The 19,289-nt window shown below is 45.0% G+C and overlaps 1 protein-coding gene across 1 annotated transcript; it reads right to left on the reverse strand.

The window, feature by feature from the left end:
- Positions 1-1,715: 1,715 nt before the first annotated feature.
- On the reverse strand, positions 1,716-12,285 carry MSMB (microseminoprotein beta). Its single transcript, XM_070782201.1, has 4 exons — positions 12,107-12,285; positions 8,073-8,169; positions 6,547-6,652; positions 1,716-1,976 (listed from the first exon to the last, which is right to left on the reverse strand). The coding sequence occupies exons 1-4, from the start codon at positions 12,107-12,109 to the stop codon at positions 1,847-1,849; spliced, it is 336 nt and encodes a 111-aa protein (XP_070638302.1). The 5' UTR covers positions 12,110-12,285; the 3' UTR covers positions 1,716-1,846.
- Positions 12,286-19,289: the final 7,004 nt, after the last annotated feature.

Here is a 19,289-nt window from a genome sequence, read left to right on the forward strand (position 1 = left end):
CACAACTGTACCCAAAAATGGCTAAAATGATACATTTTAAGTTACGTGTATTTTGCCACAATTTTTAAAAATTCAAAAAATAAATGTCAGAGCCCTATTCCAAACTACACTATCCGACTGCAAAGCATTTGTTTGTACCATATCACACACCACACAATTTTCTACACTCCGCATTCCACCACTCTGTTTGCACCACCACCACACACCTCCCCTCACAATTTGACATTATCCACATTGGAATTTTGTTTATTACCAGATGTTAAAATAAGGATCTTTGTCTTCCTTTTGAAGAAGTCCCCAGTACTATTAATAGCTGCTAACCTGCTCCTCAGATTTCCCAGGAAGATGGAAGACCATCTGAGTAGGATTTGCAAGGGAAATGATTTTGATAGAGCCTTATGCAACTCACCCAAGAATGACAAGGGGCGAGGCTACCTCAGCAGAAGGCAACAGGAAACAAAGGCAGAAGCTAAAAGGGCTGTCATGGGAGGGGATCGGAAGGGGATGCTGTTGCTGTCACTAAATTGTGTCCAACTCTTTGTGACCCCACGGACTGTAGGCGGCCAGGCCTCTTTGTCCATTGGATTTCCCAGGCAAGAATACTGGACTGGGTTGCCATTTTTTTCCCAGGGGATCTTCCCAGCCCAGGGCTTGAACCCAGGTCTCCTGCGTTGCAGACAGATTCTTTATCATCTGAGTTACCAGAGAAACCAGACTGGAAAGGGAGCTACGGAGAAAGAGGAGCAGGAGGGAATGTCTAAGAAGCCCATGAAAACCCCATGAAGAAGTAAATCGTCTTGAACACTGTCAGGCAGATGAAGCCAAAATGGCATCATACTCTTAATGTTCCAGTCCCTCATTCTTTTTCGATTCAGAGGAAGATTCTGGATTAAGGCTTTTTTTTTTTTTTTTTTGCAACTAAAAGCTACCAAGGGACTTTTTTAAAAATTATCTTCTGGTGACAAGATCCAGGACCTACCAAGAGTGTGTTTGTACAGATGGGGTGAGGGGCCAGAGGTGAAATAAAGCTCTTTACCAACTGTCCATGGATTGTCAACAGAGGACTGTTTGCTTGCTTGTGATTTGTCACATACACACACGCCCAACTCTAAGCCCCAAGAGAGCAGGGGCCTGGCTCACTACTGTATCCCCAGGCCCAGAGTACTGCCGGGCACCCAGTAAGGACCTGTTGACTGAACAAATGTTCTGTTCACAGAAACAGCAAGAGACGATCAACACTATCACCGTTTTAAGTTCCTCGGTTTTGACAACTGATACTGGAGCCCTGTACCCAGGCCATTCCCCGATGGCAAGTCAGGACTCCTGGCTTTTTCACACCCACTGGGCTGCGTGTGGCCTTGGAGGCACTTCTCCCAGGTTAACCTCAGGCAAACACGGACGCGTATGAAGGACTCAGCAGATGCTCTCTGAAGAACAGGAAGGAACAATGAGCATGGAAACCTCAGAGAAAAGAGGATTTCATCCACCAGACAGCGGGGCACTGGGACAGCAGGGCACAGATTACCAAAAGCAAGAAAAGCAGCAGCGCTCCTCTGAGTGAGGGACACACAATGATCTGTTGCAGTGGAGGGAAAATATTATAACTTTTATCAGCATTTATTTTTGTTTCCTCCTTTATCTGTTTGCATGCTTCATAATGTGTGTTATATCAATGCATACATAATTTATCAATTAAAAGTACACACATACTCAAGTGCTTGCTTAAAACATTTTTTACTAATAGGTAGGGTTATACAATCAGACTGTTAGAGGCCATAGGAGAATGAAGCCTGACCTGGGAGAAGCTGGGCCCCCAGGTGGGGAGCTCTGGGCCCATGAAAGCACGTTATAAGACCCACGCCGTGACCGTGCAGTTCTTCAGTGGGTCCTTCTTCTCCAGCACTGTGTAGGTGCAGGTCTCCTTGTTGAAGACCGCCTGGCACTTGTCTCTGTCATAACCCATAGGTATAGCTGCACTGGCATTGACAGAAGAACAACACGTGTTAGAAGGAACAGGATGCCCAGCCTCCCTGGGGGCTAACTGAGCTGGAAGCGTCTGGAGTGCCCCTCACCTACATAAGGGAATCTTAACATGTCACTCTCAGAAATCTGCACCCCAATACACAGGGCCTGAACTATGAGCACAGACCACCCCTGACGTCATGGCTAAATTCCATCCTGCACATACTGGACAGCAGCGAGTTCCAACAGGCCCAGAGGTCTGGACTCCCCTGAGGCCAGGCAGCCTGCTCCAGCCTGACTCTTCTTGTCCTTGCTGCTCAGGAAGCAGTCAGCAGTGCTGCTGCCTGAATGTGGGGAGGGTTAGGGTTAGTCGTCCCAGCACTGGCAAGGGGGCCTGTTATGTCAGAAGCTATCTCAGCCAACGCGAACAATGGATCACTTCAGTCAGGGACCGTGGAGCCCACGGAGAAGCTGATGAAAACTGGAAAAGACCTCCCTGGGGAGAATCCACCCACACATTCAAGGGTGCAAACAATTTTAGGGCTCATTGCCCTCTTGAAATCCACCTGTAAACTCCAGATTTAAATTGCCCATCTTCAAAGTGCATACAAAATAGCCATCTACATGGCCTTTGTGACAACGCTTCCTTCCACAAAGTGACCTTTGACTTATTTTAACAAAAGAGGACATTTCAATCCTATGCCCAAAGGGTAATATGGAAACCAAAGGGAACACTGGAAGAAGCTTTTCCCAAGGGTGGATGACCCAGGAAGTGGGGAGTCCAGAGCAGCCTGGGCCTGGGCCACCAACCTCAAGCTCAATTGCTTCTGGGCAGCTTCAAATCCAGACAATGTCCCTTAAAGAGTGTAGTGAGTGAAGAAATTCCCCTAGAGAAAATCTTATCAAAACATGTATCACCAAAAAAAAAAAAAAAATTCACAAGAGAAACTTCGTAGGCGGTGATATGATTGTAGGAGAAAGGGGCTGAAGACTCTGAGCAGAAGAGAAAATGTGCCAGTCTCCTCCATGTGAAGCTCTGTGCTGAGTGAGACAGGCAAGGGGTCAGGAAGCAGGGAAGGGGCTCTGTGGGCTCTGACCTGAAACCAGTTTCTATCCCAGGATCGAGGGACATAACTGGTCTAGAGAAGACATTAAATGTGTTTTAAGTTAATGAGTTTAAATGAATCTCTGTGTGTGTTAGTCGCTCAGTAGTGTTCAGCTCTTTGTGACCCGTGGACTGTTGCCCGAGGCTCCTCTGTCCATGGGATTCTCCAGGCAAGAATCCTGGAGTGGTTTGCCGTTCCTTTCTCCCGGGGGTCTTCCCGATCCAGGGATCCAACCCATTTCTCTTATGTTTCCTGCGTGGCAGGAGGGTTCTTTACTGACTGAGCCATGAGAGTAGCCTGAATTTATATGAAGAATCTCATTTAATTAATTAATTTTGGGGGCCTTACTTCTTGTCTTGCAGGATCTTTGTTCGCCAACCAGAAATTGAACCCAGGCCCATAGCAGCAAAAATGCCAAGTCCTAAACATTGAACCACCAGGGAACTCCCTCATTTAATTCTCATATTCACTTGATTATCCCTATTTTATGGTGAGGAAACTGAGTCTCAGAGAGGTTAAGAAACTTATACAGAGTCACACAGCTGCTATACAAGGGAATGGAGATTCAGACTCAGTTACTCCGGCCCCAGCATCAAGGCTCTCTTCACTTCACTGTTTTCCACACTAGGTCCATGAGACCCCTAGAAAAGGATCACATTGACATGGCTGTGATGAGGCATCCCAGAGTGGGGTGGGGAGGGTCAAATCTAGTGGACGAGGATGCTTTGGCCACTGTGGAGGGGTACTGTGATGTCAGAGAGGAAAGGCTCACTGGGCTTAATCTTGCTGATGCTATCACACTCCAGAGTCACATTGACACTTGATAAAAAGACAAAAATCAGGTTTCAGGAGCACAGAATCAAGGTTCAGTTGTAATATGTGACTCACTCAAGGCAGTACCTGCAAACCTGCTTCGGGTAGCCAGACATACAGTCTCTGGATCCGATACTCCTTTTGCTCCACTTAGCACTTGGCATGGGGCATGCTCAACAAATGGATTCAGAACTTCCCAGGTACTTAAACTTCAGTAGCACTCGGGTGTTTGGAGTTAAGTCGAGTGTTTGTGCTTCTACTCCTTGGTGATAGGTATCACAAGACTCTCTGAGGCACCTATTAAAATCCAAATTGCATGGCCTCCAGTAGATCCTGACTTAGTAGGTTTCAGACGTGGGCCCCAGGAATCTGTATTTCATTAAGCCTCTCAGATGAGTCTGTGATCGGGCAAGTCTGGGGAGCACTTCTTCACACTAACGCTTCTGTCATCAAAGCCATCTTGTCCTTGCGAAACACTGTAGGGCCAAGACTGATGTCAAGACAACAGATGGGTGGGGATGGGGAGGAGGGGAGGTGGGACGGCTGATTTGGATGCAACTGCTGAGGAAAGAGGAGAATTAGGACCAGTTTGCAGGTACTCTCTGCTTTATTGGCCTGAGTACTAGGACTTTGGCATCCAGAAGAAAACATCTGCACAAGCTTTCGAGTGACTTGAGTTAAACTTGAGCAGTGAAGCAACTTCGGGTTTAGAGTACAAGGATCACTACAGAGCATCCTTTGCTCCTCACATCCACATCCTCTGCCTGTGTTCAGAGCCATTCCTGTTCCTGCAAATTGGCACAGGCCAGGCAAGGCTGCAGGAAAGCCAGATCCCTTCTAGAACAGCTTCAGACTATTGGGTACCCTTTCCTGTTTTTAGCAACCCATATGGATATAGATATTTAATAATAAAAGTTATTATCAAAATTCAAAAATGACCTAAAAGAAATAAGTCTGAGGTAGAAGGAACCCATTAACAGATACATGGATAAACAAAATGTGATTATATATGTGTGTATATACATATATAATATTATCTATAGATGTCTATGTATCCATACAGATTTTCTATAGATATCTATATATCTATATATAATACAGACATAATTCAATACATTTAAATTTATAGATAATATGTATTATTATATATTTAAATTTAATATATTGATCTGTCTAATATATATGTGATATAATATATTGAATGCAATTTTTTCCTTTTTAAAGCTGAAACATGTTTACTGTATATATGCAGTTCTGAGACATGCTACAACATGAATGATTCTTGAGGACATTACACTGCCATAAGCCAGTGTGGGTGTTCAGGATGAGCCACCCCACTATGTGCCACTTTTTCGTGAAGCTTATTTTGAGCTGAAAGCAATCGTCACATTGCAGCCTCAAAAGAAACTACTGTCGCCTCCCCCAACTCCCTAGGAAGCATTTAAATTGAGGGTTCTTCCCACAGAAGAGTTATTACCAGAGACAATTGTATTTAAGTGACCCCGGTTATATGTCAGGGTAAACATCTGAGGGACTGAACTGATGGGAACATCTAGTTATGAAACGGATACTCTTACTCTTTTCATCCTGTGAATGACGCTCTGTCCGTGCAAAGCCCCAGCTCCTATCTCTTTCCTTAGCACAGGACGGCATATGTACCTCATTCTACCTGCCCTTGTGCTTCTGTCTCTACACCTCTCATGTTTGTGGGATTCCCATACATATGAAAATAAATTTGATTTTTTCCTGTTAATCAGTCTCATGTAAATTTAGTTCTTAGCCAGAAGAACCTAGGTGGCAGGAGTTTTCTTCCTTCCCAATACCAGTCGTAAAAGAACAAATACTGGACGCCTCCACCTGCTGCTGCTGCTGAGTCGCTTCAGTCGTGTCCGACTCTGTGCGACCCCATGGACTGCAGCCCACCAGGCTCCCCCGTCCCTGGGATTCTCCAGGCAAGAACACTGGAGTGGGTTGCCATTTCCTTCTCCAATGCATGAAAGTGAAAAGTGAAACTGAAGTCGCTCAGTCGTGCCCGACTCTTTGCGACCCCATGGACTGCAGCCCACCAGGCTCCTCCGTCCATGGGATTCTCCAGACAAGAGCACTGGAGTGGGGACACCTCCACCTAGGGTTGTCAAATTCATAGATACAGCGTAGAACGGTGGTTGCCAGGAACTAGGGAGAGTAGGAGGTGGGGAGTTGTTGTTCAATAGGTCTGGGATTTTAGTTTGGGAAGAAGAAAGATTTCTGGAGATGGATGGTGGAGATGGTTGCACAAAATCGCAAATATACTTAATGCCACTAAAAGTTACTTTGTAAAATGGTTAAAATGGTAAATTTTATGTTATGTATATTTTACCACGATTTAAAAAAAGAAAAGAAAGAAATAGGATTGAAAACTAAACTTCCTTCAAGATGGGATTCGGGGATTTGGGGCTTTTTGTTTGTTTTTTAAATTTTTTGGCGTGGCTGCTCAGCATGTGGGATCTTAGTCCCCCAACCAGGAATCAAGTCTGAGCCCCTTGCATTGGAAGCAACAAGTCTCAACCACTGGACCACCAGGGAAGCCCCAGGATGGGGTTTTGAAAGAGGGAGCAGCTGTTCCTCAGACAGCACCCCAACAGTGGCCGCCTGCCCCTCTCAGCCCAACTGGCTTGAGACTTACGTGTTGCAACATTCAATTCCATCATTGGAACAATGACAGCTTTCACAGTTCTCAGTCTTCCAGTCTGATTTCAGCTCGTGTGTGACTCCACTGAGATCCTTGCATCCTAAAATAATGCATGTGGCATCATCAGCAGAGTCCTAAGGTCACACAACCAGGAGAAGGACACTGGGGCTAGATGGTACCGTCTCTACTTCACCCTACTCATAGAGAGACTCTTGGTGATTTTACAAGCATCTCAGAAAAGTACTCATATATTCATTCATGGCTAAATTCAGCACTTTCTAACTCATACTACTTATCATATTTTCCTTACAACAAGATTAAGTCTATCCAGAGTTCATTTCAGAACAGACATTTCAAGACAATGTGAGCTCCTCCCTCTTTAATTAGATGGCTACTATGAGCCAAAATTCCCTGATAGCTCAGCGGGGAAGAACACACCTGCCAAACCTGAGGTAGAGAAAAAAGAAGAAAAGAGCCCACCTGCCAATGCAGGAGACCTGGCTTCAATCTCTGGGTCAGGAAGATCCCCTGGAGAAGGAAATGGCAGCCCACTCCAATACGCTCGCCTGGGAAATCCCATGGACAGAGGACCCTGGCGGGCTGCAGTCCATGGGGTCACAAAAGAGCTGGACTTGACTCAGCAACCAAGCAACAACAAATTATGAGCCTACGAGTACTTAGGGCGACTTTTTCCTGCTATATTATCTCTGGATAAATGCCTCTCTTCTCCTCTTTTATTTGGTTTTCAACCCCAAAAGCACATATGAAACATCTTGGACACTTTACAAAAAAAAAAACAAAAAAACAAAAAACCTGTGCCTGGGTACCAACGCAGAACAAAGAAATCAGAATCTCTGGGCATGAGGCCCAGGCTGCCGTATTTTTGGACATCTCCTTTAGTTGGTTCAAATGTTCAATCATGAATGAGAACCACTGCTGTAGATACTCGGTGGTCCGTGGATCTCCGGTATGCTTGAGGGACCAGCAACATTAGGACCACCTGAGGTCATGAGACGTGAAGACTCTCACTCGACTCCAGGCCCACAGAATCAGAATCTGTACTTTAGTAAGAGTCCCAGAGAGTTTGCACACACATTTAGCGTTTGAGAAGTGCTGGAATAATCAAGGACTCTCAACCCTAACTGCATGTAAGAGTCAATCAAGAAGCTTCTAAATTGTAGATCCTATCCTTGAGATTCTGATTTACCTGGTTTTGAATGGGCCTGAACATTCGGAGAAAGCAGTGGCACCCCACTCCAGTACTCTTGCCTGGAAAATCCCGTGGACGGAGGAGCCTGGTAGGCTGAGTAAGCTTCAAAAATTCTCCAGGCAATTCTCATACAGCTAGGATTGAGAACCACTTTCTCATATAAATGGAATGTTGAAATACCTCATTTTACTCCATTTATACATCTGCCCTAACCCTCTATCTCATGCAGATTTAAGGTTATTCATCTGCCAATAGTTTATATTTACTGAGATGCAATCAAATAACAAAACATTGAAAAGTCAAGACTTACCATTAGATGCGGAGCTCTCATTAGGTATGAAATAGCACTGGGCATTGCATAAAGTCACAAAGGTGGCTAAAACCACAAAGCTGAACAGAAGAGCATTCTGTAAAGTAAAGAAGGGCCAGGGAAGAAAAATGAATGAATTCAGTTGGTAATTATTGACTGAGTGTCCTGTAGGGAGGGCCCTACTGGGCTCTGACAGGTGGTTTGAAGGTAGAGCTTCTATCTTCAGATAATCTAACAAAGAAACAAGATCTATAAAGTTACTAAAATTAACTGGGGAAGAAGCAAAATGTGAGTGAAAAGTCATAGAGCAATAATGTTAGTGTGCTATATTACTACAGAGGAGTTCAGGAAACCCTTGTGGATAGGAGATTTTTAGCTGCTTTGCAGGGCATGTATAATTTAAACGACAGAAATAAGGGATTGAAGAGAGTTTCAAGAAGATAATAGAACAATGACAAAGATAATAAAACACGACAAAGATATGAAGACAAATAAACCACAATTGGAGACTTGCCGGAGCTAATTGGGATAGTTAGAGTTCTTAGACCACAAGGTTAAGAACTTCATTTTCCAGATGATAAAGGCATTGCTGATGGCTGATGAACATATCAGCTCATCTAGGCTGATATTTGATCTGTAGAACAAAGGAAGGCATCAGGTTGCTCTTGTCATCATTTTGAGGTGAGCAAACTAAACAAACTTTAAGGTGGGAATTTCCAGAAACCTTTTAAAAAGGAAGATGGGATGAGGGTACTTATTCTGTAAGTGTCTAAAATTAATTATGAGCTGATGCTACTTGAAGTAGTGTGTTGCTGATATAGAGACAAATAAATGGAACAAAATAAAAAAACCCAGAAAAAATATACTTATTTATGAGTAAATATAAATATGTATTATTAAAATAAATTTAGTCTTTGAAATCTGTAGAGAATGATTATTCAATAAGTGGTATTAGAACAAATGGTGAACTATTTGAGGAAGAAAAAAGTTCATTTTCTACTTTAGTTCTCACAATAAAATACTTTCTAAAAGGATTCAAAGGTTACATGTTTACAATAAGACCATAAACTAATCACAGAAATACAGGCAAATATTCTAAGCAGAAAAGGAAAAGAAAATAAATAGGTTTAAATATGTAAAAGTTGTAACTCATAAAATTAAAAAAACAGTTACCAAATTTGGAGAACATCAATATATGAAGAGTTTCTATATATCCATGGAAAAAAGGGAAACATAGCTGAAAAATGATAGAGAAGACAAGGTGACGTTTCACACAGACAGGCACAGATGCTGATAGAAATGATGAATAAACACATGAGAAATTCCACTGACATATAACACAAGAAATGCGACCGTAGAGACAGTAGAGTCATAATGGGATGACAAAAATAATGAGTCAATTTCTAACACCAGAGGGAAATAGAGACATAGATGGGAAGTAAAATGCACGAGGGCGGTTTGTATTAGAACAATTTTTAAGGGGTGTATACTCATTCAAAGTCTTCAGACTATTTACAGCCTTTGCCTTCATCACTTCTAGTCTTTTCACTTCTAAGCCTTGGTCCTAAAGAGAGCAGCACAGAGGCTATCAGCTGCTCCTCCGGGATGTTCACTGCTGTGGGAAAACAGAAATCACTGATGCTCAAGAACAGGACTGGTTTACAAGATGGGGATTCAGAAAAGACACCAGTCAACTGAGGAAGTAAGAGAAAATGAAGTGACGTGAGTAAATGATCACTGTATATCGTTAAGTGAAATACAGTTTACAAAGCAGTTTGCTTGGTGTGATTCCTACAGTGTAAAAAGATACCGAGAGAGACTGACGGTTTGTGGCACATTTTAGCAAGTCATTTTTGAGCTGAGGGATTATGACTACTTCTTCTTTGGACTCTTATTTGCTAAATTGTCCACAATGAAATGCCTTGATTTTATAACCAAAGAAATAAATGAATTCCCACAACAAACCCTCTGTACGTTTAGCTCACACCAGGACTTGAGGCTGCACCTGCTCTCCCTGTTTTCTTCTTTTGAATAATCTTCAGCTTAAGATCACTGTGGAAACCTGAATGTTTTCTCAAAAAAAAAAAAAAAGCCAGACTCGTTAGCAAAATTTCTGCTCTCTTCACCCAAAAAGGGGGCTACTGGAAGGGGGGAAATGACCACAGAAATCTTGACGGTCTTGTTTCACCAACTCTCAGAACAGAGGTGTCGATGGACAGGAGCCAGGGCTGTGGACCAGGGTGAGTGAGGAGAGCAGGATTCCCATGACTCCTGCGGCTTTGAGCAGAGGCCTGTGATTCAGGGACTGGAAGATGGAATCCGAACGTGGTGACACGGGGAGAACCAATTGTTCAGGTAACCAACTGACACCGTCTCAAAAATAGCTTGCCACTGGCATGCATTTTCTCTCTCTCTCTCTCTCTCTCTTCCTCTCCCTCTCTCTCCCTTCGTGAAAAGAGAGGTTCCCCTACTTGGGTGGCCATCACCTGGGTTACTAATAAGGAACCCCCAGTCTCAAGCTCACTGAAGGGTAGGGTCTGGGCTTTTGAATATTTACCAAACGCCCCAGGTGAGAAGCACAAGAGAAATGATCAAAACCAATGCTGCTTCAGTGTGCATATGAATCCCTGGGAGATCTTACTAAATAAAAAGCAGATTCTGATTCAGTGGAATTTAAAGAGTCCTCATTCTAGCAAGCTCCCTGACAATGCCAATACAGCTGGTCCAAGGACCACTTCTAAGCAGAGAAACAGTAAACTCCCTTCCTGCTCCCATACTCTAGTCTCCATAGCCGCTCCCTCCTTTCTCCGCTTCCTCTCTTGTCCTCAGTGAACACGGCCCCTGGCACCTGCAGGCACAGGAGACGGGGCAGCGATAAAGTTGGCATCTGTTATAGTTTCTAGATGGTGGGGCTTGGTGCCCAGCCTTGAGATGAAGCAGGCTGGTGGTGCTCCTAGAAATTGTGTCCTTTGAGCTAAGTCGCTGCGCCTTGAAGAGCCTTGTCCTGTACGAGCAAGAGTCAGGTGACTTCAGAGGGAGTCTTAGGCTGGGCAGGGGCCCTGCCAGGGCTGTAGTGTAGGGTTAAGTTCACTCTGAAGCTGGAGGAGGGGGGGGTCTGAGTGGAATTGGGAGGATCCCACCATTTTTATACTATTTCCAGCTCTGTCTCAAGACCGTTTCTGAAGGACGGACGATCCTCTCCAGCCTCACTTTCTACTCCTGCCGGGGCGGGGGGCACTTCCTTCTACTTCCCTTGCACCCTAAGAGCAGCCCACTCCTTTCCCTTTTACTCATTCTACAAAAGGATACTTCGAAAAAGAAGAATTAGTTTAATTCAAGTTTAAATTAAAGACAGAGAAGGGTCTGGATGAGTCTTTACAGATTTTGATGTGCATTTCCTTCTTAATACAACATGAAACAATGAAAAGGGCCTAGGGTGTTGTCCCCAAATTTCGCAGAGCATAAAAATCACCTGGGCAGCTTAAAAACCCTGGAACTCCGGCAGGCCTCGCTGCAGACCAATTAAACCAGAATATCTGGGATGAGAGTCAGGTATCAGTAGTTTTCACTGACCCCCAGGTGATTCCACTGCACAGGCAGGTTTAGGGACCACTGGCCTAGAGAGAGGGCTCAGCTGCCTCACAGGCTCCTGATGAGATCCCTGAGGCAGCTTCTGGCCTTCCCCAGGTTCGGTTTCCTGTAAAATGACACAGTGCTGTAGCTCTGAAGTTATATTTAATTTCACAAATCACTCAGTCAAAGCCAAGGAATTAAAGAATTAGAGACATATATGAAACCCAATTTAATCCCAAAATTGCTGGAAGAAATAACAGAGAACAGAAATAATGCTAAATTCACAAAGATGTTCCCAAGCTCCCAGATGCTCATCCTCCTACACACTGCATTTCAAGTATAGAAGATTCATGACCAGGTCACATTTACCCTGAATAGCACCCAGTAGAAACATCCATCACAGTTTATGAAAATAAAGGCTATACATATCTTTCTTTTCTGTATGAAACCCAGTTACCCACCATTGTGATGAGCAGGAGTCCTTGCAGGCATGTGCGTCCCGGGAAAGTCACACTGGACTTATATCGGAGACGGAGACCGCATGTTTGGCATCATTAGAAAAGATGACACGCCAAGGTCACATTCAGTGTTTACAGAGGCTTGACTATCAACAGGAAAGTATGGTTTCAGATGATTTATGAGCTGTTCATAGATCAGGTCTCCACCCCAATCATGTGTTTGCACTTGCTGTTCCCACCCCAATATGCACTTGCCTCTGCTGTGAAAGAGCAGAGGAAGAGAACTCTCCTTTCCTGAGCCTTCCCTTGTGCTGAGTGGGTGGCTGGGCACAGGGCATGTGTCTTTTTTGATTTCACACACAAAGAAATGAAGATTTACAAAGTCAGGTGTAGAAGATGGGCTTCAAGAAGGAACATAAGAACAGTTTAGTGGTCAGCCCAGCAGGCTTCCTGAGGGTGTATTGTGAGACAACAGAAATGTCCCAAGCCATTCTCCACAGCTTGAGAATACAGCACCCTTGCAGCCAGGGTTCCCTGGACAACCCAGACTTTCTAAAACCCCTCTTCAATCTGAAGCCGTCACTCCTGACTACATCAGGCAAGCTTTCCTTCTCTGTGTTCAACCATGATCTTCTGAAAAGCCCTGCATGCCCAGGATGGCCTTTGGGGAGCGGCATCAAACAGAACCTTCTGGTATATTTGAGGAACTTAGCATTTTACTAGTTTGCTCAGGCTGCCATAACAAAATACTTTAGACTGGGTGGCTTAAACAACAGACATTTATTTTCCCACAATTCTGGAGGCTAGAAGTCCAAGATCAAGGCTGTTAGCAGGGTTGATTTCTACTGAAGTCTCTCTCCTGGGCTTGTAGATGGCCGTCTCCTCACTGTGGTCTTCCTTCTGTGTCCTAACCTCCTTTTCTTACAAGGATACCAGTCATATTGGATTATGGTACAGTCTAATAACGACCTTACTTTACCTCTTTAAAGGCCCCATCTTGAATATAGTCATTTCCTGAGGTACTAGGGCTTAGGATTTCAACATATGAATTTGGGGGTAACACGATTCAACCCAAAGCACCACTGTATCCCCAAATGTCCCCCTGCAGCCGGCCTCAGTGCCTAAAATTTCACCCTGGCTTTTCCTCTGCCCACAGAGGTTCACCTCTTACTTGATTGGCTCTTAGAGCTCTTCAGAGCTGGCCATGGTGATCTTTTCCAGTGCCTGCCTCTACCTCCCCTAAAATAAGTCTTGACTTGGGGGAGCTCTCCTTTTCCCTTGAGGGGCGACCTCCCTTCTCACCAGGGACCCCACAGGCCCCTGCACATTTCTGCTTTCTCCTCATGTGTTTAAACTGCCCGCTGCTGCCTCAGACTTCCTGAAAGCCAGGGGCACATTTGTCATGGTTCGTGGCCCTTTGGTTTCTTTTTAAACAAGTTTGAAGAATCTCACACAATGTGAGTCCCATCACACCTAAGTAGCCTCTAGGACTTGGCATCCTAGAATCCTTATCACAGGTGTGTGACTTCAGTTCCACAATCAGACACTCTGAGCAGGACCCCCTTTAAAGGACACAGGGTAACTGCCACTTCACAGAGTCCCCCGGGAAAGACGGCAGTGGCGGATGCCGCTCCTAGGGCGAGGTGTCCCGAGGGCAGCGTCCATGGCACGAGCGGCAGCGACTGTGAACAAAGGCAGAGGCGTCTTGCTGGAGCAGCGAGATTTAGGAGTCCACGTGGCCTCGTGGCAACCAAGCCTGTGCCTCTGGCCTCCCACAAAGCCTGTGAGCTGCCTGACGTCTTTGATAGATTTCTTTCCTACACACAGACTGCAGCACGTGTGCTGCTTGCCGCTAAGAGCTCTGTGACTGATTAGTGGCCATAACTTACTCCTGTCCATGTTCCTCCCAGTGACTGACCCGATGCCTGGCACAGAGCAGGCACGCAGGATAGAATCGCACTAGGTGACTCCGGGTGTTCCATCGAAGGAAAAAGCCCCTGACGCTGTTAACCAGTGCCGTAGCTGGAAAGCGCTCACCGGCTACTCGCTAGGTGCTACGAGGAAGGCGGTGCCTGTCTGTGTCCAGAGGAGCTGAGCTGGGGCTTCCGATGTGGAAGGGGCTTTGTGGGGGCTGTCCACAGGGAGCCGGGAGGAGGGAGCACGAAAACCAGCAGTCCTCAGACGGCACTGCAGCCGGCTCTGTCCAAACCTGCCTGACAAATTTTCACTGTTTGATTGTATTTCAATTTCATAGACTAAAGGGACTTTATTTACTTATTTAATTTAGATTTTTTTACACATACATGCAATACAGTGGTAGAAACAAAGAGAACATGGAGATAAGCAAAATAAATTCTGTGAAATTAAAAAAAAAAAATTCTGTGGTTGTCCTGTCTGAAGAGAACTATTGTCAGCATTTTGGAAGATTTCCTTTAAGAACTCTCTAGGTATATCTATCTATCTATCTATATACCATGGATTGTAACCCGCCAGTCTCCTCTGTCCAAGGAATTCTCCAGGCAAGAATACTGGAATGGGTAGCCATTCCCTTCTCCAAGGGATCTTTCTGACCTAAGGATCGAGCCTGGGTCTCCTGCATTGCAGACAGATTCTTTACTGTTTGAGCCACCGGGGAAGCCCCAGGTATATTTTCCTTAAGGAAAGGCAAAAATCATAAGCACTTTTCCCCAAGATAGAACATGTACATAATACTATACATAGGCTATCGAATGTCATTACAGAATCTGCTTTTCTCATGTAGCAATACTCTGACCATCTTTCATAGTAACTATTTTAATGCCTACATTTTACTCCATAGAATGGCTGGGCTCTCATCTATGTAATCAGCCTCCTCTTGTTGAACACTGAGGCTGTTTCTGACTTTTTTTTTAAGAATTAGGAACACCAACTTAGGAATTTTGTTTTTTAGATAAACATTTCCCCACACTTAGACCACTTTCCTTAGGATATATTCATAGAGGTAGAAATTCTGGGTTGGAAGTAGTATTATTTCATTATTTGCTAACATGAAAGGTGGGAAATGTTACTTGGTTTTAATTTACTTTTTTCTGATAATTGGCAAGATTGGATATTTTTGGTATGTTTATTTGCCAACTGCATTTCTCCTTTTGTGGGTAGCCCATTGCCTTGTTCTTTTACCTACTTTTCTATTTTGATGGTATTTATATTTTTCTTTTGGATAAGTAAACAGGCTTTTAATATGTTAAAGATATTAATATTCAGCTGTCACAAATGTTAAAATTTGTTCCTCACTTTTTTTCAGTTAGGACACTGGCTCTGGAGACTGAACTGAGGAATGAGTACTTTTCCTCATCTCTATTTTTACCTTTAATGTGGTATTTTGACATACAGAGATTTTAAGCTTTTTCTTAGATCCATCAGGTATTTACTATGCAGTCCCTGCTTTTATTTACGCATGATTAACAACCGGAAAGGTCATGAGGTTCCCTTTTGGTGGTGCACCGCATTTCAGAACATTTTGCTTTCAAATAGGTAATTGCACATATCTGATTAAAAAAAAAAAAAAAAGCTCTTTCTTTTAAGAAAAAGCCTCTCTTCCACTTGTCTCCCAGACTCTCAGTTTCTCTAGTTAGAACTGCTGGCTAGTACTGATTCCTTAAATATCCTAGATATTAAATTCCTTCCTGGAGACGGTTTACACAGACATATTTGTGTGCACTCACCTTTTGAAACACCATTCATAGCATGTTGCACACGTTCTGCATTTTGCTTTTTCCTCTTTTCCTCTTAGTGCTCTGTTCTCTTTAATACTTGCCTAATAGAGATTTGGGGAGAAGGCAATGGCACCCCACTCCAGTACTCTTGCCTGGAAAATCCCATGGATGGAGGAGCCTGGTAGGCTGCAGTCCATGGGGTCGCTAAGAGTCAGACAGGACTGAGCGACTTCACTTTCACTTTCCACTTTCATGCCTTGGAGAAGGAAATGGCAACCCACTCCAGTGTTCTTGCCTGGAGAATCCAATGGACAGAGAAGCCTGGTAGGCTGCTATGGGGTCGCACAGAGTTGGACACGACTGAAACGACTTAGCAGCAGCAGCAGCAGCAATAGAGATTCGAGTTTGATCCCTGAGTCAGGAAGATCCTCTGGAGAAGAAAATGGCAACCCACTACAATATTCTTGCCTGGGAAATCCCATGGACAGAGGATGCTGGTGGGCTACAAATGAGCCCACGGGGTCACAAAGGAGTTGGACACAAATCTGCAACTAAATAATAATAATATCCTAAACCATCTGGCTGTAGGGTAACAAGTCTCTTATTGATGAAATCGCTATTTACGTTGCTTCCAGGTTTTACTCTTACTAACCATGCTGCTACAAACATGCCTTTGAACCCCATTCCCCTTAAAAAATAAAAAGCTTTCTATCTTTAAATAATTTAAGATTCACAAGAATTTGAGAAAACAGTACAGAGAGTTCCTGTGTATCATCAGCCAGCTTTTGCCAATGATAACATCTTAAATAACCATGGAACATTTTCAAACCAACCAGAGATCGACCTTGGTACACTGGTAACATAGTAAAACTAAACTATAACTTTATTCTGATTTTATCAGTTTTCATATGCACTTTATGGCAATTTCGTGTGTCCAACTGCCACTTAACAGCACTTCCCACCTGCCTTTCTGGGCCTTTTCTACTCGTGTTATTTTCAAAGCAGGGCGGGGACAAGTGCAGGTGCCCCAACACATGTGACATCTTACAACAGCTTTGTCCTTGCCCGAGTAACACTGGACATTGCCTAACCTTTTCACGATCGATAATCTCTACCAGATGGTTTTTATAAAGGTCCTTGATTCATTTTCTATTTATCTCTGGGTGTGCATGTGTGAGAGAGAGAAAGAGAGAGCCTGGTATAGCAGGGAAAGCTAGGATTCATACCACTTTAAAGATATTTCACAAATTTGTACCCTACTTTTTTCCATAAAGATGGACATGATAAATTATAAACAAATATAACATATTGGTGCAAGGAAAAAATGATTTCAACTAGTCCAGTGACTCCACAGCTGCCCGGGTGTGTGATCCTGGGCAACACGCTTGAAGGGGCGGCCCAAGTTTCCTAGGGCTGAAAAGTCAACATGGCTAAGGAAGGCGTAGGATCATGCGCTCCGCAGGCAGACGGACCCGAGCTGGACTCCTGATTCCCATGTTTACTGTGTGTTCTCCAGCAAGTCGCTTAACCTCTGTGTTTAACTATTCACCTAAAGGGGGACTATAATAGCACCTAGTCTGGCGAGCTGTTCTGAAAATTAAAGGGGGGAAAAGTACTAAAAGTAAAGCCAGATCTCGTTCAGCGGTTTCTCATCCTGCTCAGAGTCGGGCTGGAGTCCTTCAGGGCCCGTCAGCTCCTCCCTGACCCCTGGCCCCCTGGCCCCTCCGACCTCGTCTTCCCTGCAGGGCAGTCACAGGATCCATGCCTACTGGCCTCGCCCTCCTTGCAGACCCGAAGACGCCTCTAGATCTTTACCCAAATGTCACCTTCTCTGGAGGTCCTCTCCTGAGCAGCTACAGACCATCTGCCCACAGGCCCGCCCTCATCCCTGCCTCCTGCCCCTCCCCACTTCGTTTCTCTGCCGGGCACTGACCATCTCGTCCCCTCCCCACTTCATTTCTCTGCGGGGCACTGACCATCTTGTCCCCTACCCACCTCATTTCTCTGCCGGGCACTGACCATCTCGTCCCCTTCCCACCTCATTTCTCTGCCGGGCACTGACCATCTCAACCCTGATTCTCATTGTTGCTCCTCCCCCAGCTAGAGCATCAGCTCCTTCAGGGCTGGCGCTCTTACTCTGTTGTCTGTCTTTATTCCCAACCCTCAGGAAAGTGCCTGGCACAGAGTAGGGGCTCAACAACATGTGCTGAAGGATTCAAAAACAAAAAAGTGCTTGCCCAGTTCCTAACACCCAGATCCTGCTCTGTACATGGAGCCACAGCTGCGCTGCTGCTGCTGCATGAACTGAGAATAATGGTAACACCCAGCAGGCCTGCCGTGAGATTTAAACTGAACCATGTACGTTGGAAGGGTTGTAGACACTGTGAAGTGCTATGCAAACAGGGGAGGAGTGTTCTTATTACACGGAGAAGGCAATGGCACCCCACTCCAGTACTCTTGCCTGGAAAATCCCATGGACGGAGGAGCCTGGTGGGCTGCAGTCCATGGGGTCGCTGAGGGTCGGACACGACTGAGCGACTTCACTTTCACTTTTCACTTTCTTGCATTGGAGAAGGAAATGGCAACCCACTCCAGTGTTCTTGCCTGGAGAATCCCAGGGACTCGGGAGCCTGGTGGGCTGCCATCTATGGGGTCGCACAGAGTCGGACATGACTGAAGTGACTCAGCAGCAGCAGCAGTTCTTATTACAAGGTTGTTTATTGGTAAGCTTTCTACTCATTAGAACCTTCATTGATTGTTTGGGCTGATCCTTGGGTCTCAACAGATCACAGCCTGTCACTGAATAATCATGACAGGCAGGTTCATTTGTCCCCACCAGGGTGCAAAGCTTACTGCTCCATGTTCTGCCGGCACAACCTGCCAGGATAAATGCTTGGCGAGGGGGCACACATGCTCTCCACCTTGTTCCAGAAATGTGTGCCAGTCTCTTGCTCCACCCAAGTCACTACTGAAATCTGGGGGGCATTTGCCATGCCATCCCAGGCTCCAACTATCTGGAGATAAAATTTTCCATCACTCTCCTTTGAAATTGACTTTCTAGGCAATGAGTGTTGTGCCAGTATTTAATCTTGCTGTAATTAAAAAGGGCAATGTGAAGACACTCTCCGGGGGAAGCTGGCTTGTGTGGCAGCCAGGTCTTTAAGGGGAACAGTGTCCTGGTGGGGTTGCTGTGTTCTAGGCTGTAATGCTCTGCAGAGAAAGCTGGGTCTACGGATGAAAGCCTCGCATGTTCTGGTCTGTGAACCCACAGGGTTGCACCAAACTCCCCAGAAGCCCATATATGAATGTCGACCTAACGAGGCCCCGTTATCATACTGGGTAGCACAGAATGGAAAAGGAGCTGCGTGTGTCAGGAGGCTGCCCTGTGGCAGCGCTCCAGTGGTCCAGTGAGGGGATTCCTGGCAAGATCTCTGAGTCCTCCCACTCTGCAGACGCGGACAGAAGACCCTCTCACTATCCAAAAGCCCATG

This window comes from Bos indicus, chromosome 28 (assembly GCF_029378745.1).
Source record: "Bos indicus isolate NIAB-ARS_2022 breed Sahiwal x Tharparkar chromosome 28, NIAB-ARS_B.indTharparkar_mat_pri_1.0, whole genome shotgun sequence".
NCBI classification, from domain to species: Eukaryota; Metazoa; Chordata; class Mammalia; order Artiodactyla; family Bovidae; genus Bos; species Bos indicus.

Excerpts from the sequence above, each read along its gene's own strand:
- MSMB (XM_070782201.1), bottom strand. Across the intron at positions 6,653-8,072 it reads TGAGAGCTCCGCATCTAATG|GATGCAAGGATCTCAGTGGA; the intron begins GTAAGTCTTGAC and ends GCATTATTTTAG. Across the intron at positions 1,977-6,546 it reads GGAATTGAATGTTGCAACAC|TGCAGCTATACCTATGGGTT; the intron begins GTAAGTCTCAAG and ends TGTCAATGCCAG.